The sequence below is a fragment of the Ranitomeya variabilis genome, chromosome 5 (assembly GCF_051348905.1).
Source record: "Ranitomeya variabilis isolate aRanVar5 chromosome 5, aRanVar5.hap1, whole genome shotgun sequence".
Taxonomy (NCBI): Eukaryota; Metazoa; Chordata; class Amphibia; order Anura; family Dendrobatidae; genus Ranitomeya; species Ranitomeya variabilis.
Genome location: NC_135236.1, coordinates 11,166,613 through 11,172,739, shown reverse-complemented (window position 1 = coordinate 11,172,739; position 6,127 = coordinate 11,166,613). Strand labels below are relative to the sequence as shown.

Genomic DNA, 6,127 nt, shown 5'->3' with positions numbered 1-6,127 from the left:
CACAAGAGGTGGATGGTAACAATTGCTTTAGTTATTTGGACCAGCCATAGTGTAAGGCTCGGGTGTTCATGTAAAGCTGCATGAACCAGTTAACTGCCTAAGTATGTAACAGTACAGACACAGAGGCTATTAACTGCATAAAGTGTATGAGAACAAAAATCACCCCACCATCGGGGACAAACCTCAGATCCTCTTTGCAGCAACAAACACAGGAAAACCACACCAAACGGTCAGTCTGAACAGTATAACTGTCAACTTACCGTGGTTGATGTGGGGGATGATCAGTCCCAATTTTCCAGTGCCTGTGTCCGGTCCGAGGGTCCTTTGTCTTGTTGTCCTCTGGGGGGCAGAGGCGTTCCTGTTTGGGGCCCCTTGTCTTGTTGTCCTCTGGGGGGCAGAGGCGTTCCTGTTTGGGGCCCCACGTTTCGGGCGCCAACTGTTGAGGGAGGATCTAAAGAGATCCTTCACGGTTAACTCAGTGGTTTCCAAATTAATCTACAAGGCGTTGCCGGCAACTGAAAATGACCAGACGGAGACATGTGTCTCTGTTTGGGGAGGATCAAGCTGATCTCTCTGGCCCCGTTTATTGTGTATGACTTTTCATAGTCATAGAAATTATACTTCAACCAATCAACATAAGAACACGCTCACAGTTCTTAACCTATAAGAACACAGGAACAGTCTGTGCGTCAAAGTCTCGTAGAACAATGCACCCTCAGTCTCATGTTCTGTTTAGATTGCAACAATCAAGGTCTCATAACAGCTGTAAACTTTAGCCTACTAACAAAATTTATATCAAAACAACAAAATGGAGTCGAAAAGCACAAAATGGAGAATCTTTCTTAATTTGTCCCTTCACAATCACAATATGTGACAATAGAAAGCTCAACGTGTTCCTCTATCCATTGTTAGAAAGCAAATTATGTTTCCGGCAAGCAAGTTTAAACCAAATACAGAAAAAAAAAATGTTTGCACCACTCAAATTGAAGAAATCTAGTATTTTCCTTTCAATCCATAGAAAGATGTGTTGCCCTATTTGGAAAGTTGCTGATACACTGCATGTCAGTAAGTCTCTGCATGTTGAAGCTAGAAATGAATAAATCTCCCAAATTTCAAATTTAGGAGATTCAATCGAATTTGGCCAGGAAACAGGATTCACAACTTTATTATATGTGAAATAAAGGTGCCTGAAGGCCATTAATAGTCATTACCTAAGTGTTATCTGTCCACATCCTAGTGCAGAATCGGTAGGAGCGCTGGCCATGTGATGGGTGAAGATGGCATATTATTTTATTATTTTTATGTTTTCCCAGCCCTAAAATGTTGATCAGCCCGAAGCGATTTTGCTGAATTGAAAGAAATCAAATCAGAAAAATACTGGATTGTGACCTGTCCATTTCTTCTGTGAGATTTGAAGCAAATTTAATTTGCTTTTAATTAATCTACTCATCTCTAGTTGAAACACAACTTCTAATGAGTTGAAAACAATGCTTTGGTTAATGATTTGATTCATAGTTGAAGCTTCACTTATTACCACTGAGCTGAACATTTATACTCATTTTGTTTAAAAAAAATATATATCTCATCTTTTGCATAGCTCTCCTAATCTCATTGTTCCTCAGACTGTAGATAACGGGATTCATCAATGGTGTAACTACTATATACAACAGGGATCTGTATTTGTTGGTATTGGATGAGTTCTCATCAGATGGAGTCATGTAGACTACGATTAGGGTGCCGTAATATGCACATACTGTGGTCAGGTGGGAGCTACATGTGGAGAAGGCTTTTCTTCTACCATAAGAAATGTTAAGGATCGTAAAGAAAATGCAAAAGTAAGTAACAATAATAAAAACAAATGAAAAAAAAAGCGAAAAGATGCCATAAACAAAGTCTTGCATTATTACAATGGAAATGTCTGAAGTGGCCAATTCCATTAAGGGACCAAGGTCACAAAAGAAATGGTCTATGTAATTCAAGCCACAGAAGTTAGACTGAATAATAACAAAGACCTCACTTGAACAGAGCACAATGACCAAAAACCAGGCTCCCATAACAAGTCGAAGGCAAAGATCTAGACTTATTAGTGTGGAATATCGTAACGGATGACAAATGGCCAAATACCGATCATAAGACATAATGGCAATGAGGAAACTTGGAATAGCGCAAAATATACAAAAGAAATAAAGCTGTGTCATACAACCCCAAAGGGACAAAACTCCTTCCTCAACAAACATAATGCCTAACATCATGGGGATAACGCTGGTGGTCAGTAAGACATCTGCTATGGATAAATGCTTCAGTAAGAAAAACATTGGAGTTTTGAGTTGGTCAATGATGGTCACTAGAAGGATAATGAGAAGATTCCCTCCCAGTATACATATGTAACTCAGGGTAAGCAGAAGGAATAGAAGAGGTTTGTATTCGGATAGACTTTGGAATCCAAGAAGACGTATCTGAGTGACTTGTGTCTGATTCACATCACACATCATTTATATATCAATAAATATCCAAGAATTATTTTCTCCTAAAAATTAAGAGTATTTATTCAAGTTCAGGTATAAAGTCTGGGAAGGTAGCCCACTAAAAACAAGTATTGATGGTTTTCATTATTAGAGGAGGCTCACTAGAATTTTGGGATATTTTCATCTGTGAAATGATATCTTCGCATTGTTGGCCCTTCTGATGTAAAGGCGAAATGTTCCAGTTGTTCGCATCTTTTATTGTCTCAGAAAAACATAACAAATGCCCACTGGATCCCGATAATCACCCTCAAGTGAATGTTCTACACAAAAGAGACCAGATGTTTAAATGAATTGATAATTATCTTGCCTTCAGAGAATTTTGGTATAAAAGCTGTCATGTTTTGTATTCTAAATACCCACAATGTGTAAGCTTACAAAAATTTAAAGTACTTTACTGTATATAAAATGCAGTGAGATAGTTTTAGCAGGAGGGTCAAGAACTAAGCAGTTAAGAATAATTTAACAATCAAAAGTGTTAAAAGTTTATTTTTGTCAAATAAGATGAAAAGAAAAATATAAATCAAATTAATTTTTGATGCTACCAACCTTTGCTTTCCAAACAGGATCAAAGTCTTAATTCTTCAAGCGATATTTACACATAGCGCTTGAAGGAAGTTGGCTAGGAGGTTGTTCCAAACATCTTGGAGAAGTATCCATAGATTTTCTGTGCATTTACTGTAGGTTTGCACAAATTCTCCTGTCTCTTCAAACAATCCCACACAAACATGATTTTGTTGAGATCAGAGATCTGTTGGGGACTTATCATGATGTTGGGGACTTATCATGACTTTCATAACGCCTTGTTTTTCTTATGCTTAAGATTATTTTCCATGATCATTCTTCATGACATTGGCTATATGTCCATGGCCGTTATCAAGTTGCAGAAATTAATTTGCACTAATCAGATGACATTCTTAGAGTATAGTATGGCCCAAACTTTATCCCCCTTAGGGGGGGTAAAGGGAGGGCCGCATGACTAAGGAGGTTGCTAGGCCTTAAGTTTGGGTGGTAAGGGGTTAATGTGAGGGATAGAGTTTGGGTGCGAATTTAGGGGGGAGGAGTATAGGGTCAGGGGAATGATGTGGATTTTTTTGATTGGCTAGTGGGAGGTATCCTTTGGGGGTGTACATAAGGTGAGCGGTGGAGGGGATAGTTCAGTCGGGATAGTAGCTTACCTAAATGTCATGGGGGCTCTTGTCCAGGAGATCTGTGCCTTAGCAGCAAGCAGAGGACAGCAGTGGCTACAGGATCAGCTGCAGATGTGTAACGCTGATGGTGGGACTGCTGAGGTGGCTGCTTCACCAGCGCCTCTGGGTTGTGCCAGGAGGACCCAAATAAGCCTGGATGTGACTCCCCAGACCAGGCGCTGGCTGAAGAGCTTGCCCAGGGACCAATCTGGATCTTCAGCGCAGTTCCAGCCTGCAGCCACTGGGCGTCGCTCTGGGGGAGTTCCTCGGCGTCGGCAGGTTCCAGGAGCCGGGGGAAGTGACGTTGTTGGCTCTGCCCCCTTTGTGATGTCATCCCAGTCAGTGTGTCAGCACCATGACTACAGGGCTGTATGCACAACAGGAGCGGATGCCACAGAGCGGGAGGTGCAGCTGCGCCAGGCCCAGGCAGCAGCGGTGGGGAGGATAGAGACCCGGTCGGCTGGAGCTGACACAGGGGAACGGCTGGAGCATCTGCTAAGAGCCCGGGCTTCAGGAGCAGCACAATCGCGGGGACAAAGATCTGGAAGATTGGTGCGGCTGGGCAGGAGGCGACCCATCCAGGAGCAGTGGAGGCCAGGATGATTTTCAAGGGAGAGGGCAGATCCCTGCAGGCATGCAGCTGAGGTCTCTCCTACATCCAGATGACATGCCATGGTGGAAAGGAGGTCCCGGTCTAGCGGTGGTTTGACTACATCGATTTTAGCCAGACTGCCTCTGAAGAGGAGGGCCAAATTTTGACTGACAGTGCAAACAGCGAAGACGATCTTCATGGAGGACATGAGACAGCTGTTGTGAGGCTCCCTCATAGTCGAGCTGGTAATTCACGTGGTTCACATGCGCCCCTGTAAAATCTGAATGATGTGGATGTGAGTGAGTGGTATTCTAGGAGGGGTTTGGCTGCTGGTAGTGCGGCGAGTACTGAATGTGTAAGTGAGGTGGTGTCGGAATTTTTTTGTATGGTGCAGGGTTTTTTATCAATGCTGTCAGGTCCTGGCAGAGTTTGGCAGGGTGGTGTTGGTGTTTCGGGGTCAGTAGGGATGGTGGAGCCCCGCTGGTTGTTAGTAGTGAGATTCTTACACCGGTTGCGGTTGCTCCAATGGCAGTTAATGAGACGGTCTTGTCACCTCCGGCTTCAGTGACTACCGTGGATGTGGTTCGGTTGGATGGCAGAGCGAGGGGTGAGGTCTATGTGTGCTTTGGGGCACATTTGAAGCAGGAAGTGATAGAAAAATATGGAAGGGCGAGTATGTGGAAATTTTTTCTGTTACCATTGGAAAAGTTTAATCTGGACAGGGTTAAACCGGGTGAGAGTAAGAAGGATGAGGAGGAGTGCAGGTATTATCGCCTTATTCCTCTCACTTTTCAGAACTGGTTGCAGGCGTTTACCATATTAGCGAGTGTCATTGGGGAGAAAGATCCAGAGAACTGTTTGGCATTATTCTGTTATTTAGATTCCATTGGTGAAGAATACCAAGTTTATGGTGGGACGGTATGTTCGGGCTGCGTAGGGTCTCACGACCATTCCAAATGCTTTAAGAAAGGAAAGGGGAAGTCAAACAAGACTTCTACAAAAAGGGAGGACGCCGGTGAGAATCAATCGGATGCTTCCATTTCTAAATGGGTATCCTGATAGGAAGGCAATGGTCTTGTTAAGCGATGGTTTTAATTCTGGCTTTAGGATTCCGTCATCCCGGTGCAACCAGAGAGTTTTTATTTACTATGTTGTTTTTGGGATGGCCAGTATTACATGGATTGTTGTTTACGGATGGGTTGTTCAATCTTGTGATATTATTTTGAGAAGCTTAGTTGCTTTATTGAATGGGCAGTGAGGGAAGAATCCGGCTTGGATTCAATTTTGCACTATTTGGATGAATTTTTGTGTATTGGGCCGGCTGGGTCTGCTGTTTGTTCTTTGCTGATTCGGACAGTTGAACAGGTAGCTTCTCATTTTGGTATTCTGTTGACACCGGAAAAGACGGTGGGTCCCTCAACGGTTTTGAAATTTTTAGGAATTGAATTGGAATCAGTTAAGATAGAATGCCGCTTGCCAGAGGACAAGATGTTGAACTTGAAGTCATGTGTGCAGGAGGCTTTGCAGGTGAAAAAATTGCACCTGCTCCAATTGCAATCTCTTTTGGGTAAGATAAATTTTGCATGTAGAACTTTACCAATGGGACGAGTTTTGTCACAGCGTTTAGCTGAGGCGACAGCCAGCGTTACACATCCGTTGCATTTGGTAAGATTGAATTCGGAGCGCAAGACGGACTTGTTTGTTTGGGTGGATTTTCTTCAATCTTATAATGGCAGGTAAGTATGGCTGGATCGAATTGTGTCTAACGTGGATCTCATTTTGTTCACCTTTGTCTGTAGGACATTATTGCAAGAAAGCTTGGC

At 42.9% G+C, this 6,127-nt stretch overlaps 1 protein-coding gene across 1 annotated transcript; it reads right to left on the bottom strand.

The window, feature by feature from the left end:
* Positions 1-1,523: 1,523 nt before the first annotated feature.
* LOC143774599 (olfactory receptor 1f45-like) lies at positions 1,524-2,578 on the bottom strand. Its single transcript, XM_077262351.1, has one exon. The coding sequence runs from the start codon at positions 2,490-2,492 to the stop codon at positions 1,524-1,526; it is 969 nt and encodes a 322-aa protein (XP_077118466.1). The 5' UTR covers positions 2,493-2,578.
* Between the last annotated feature and the right edge of the window lie 3,549 nt (positions 2,579-6,127).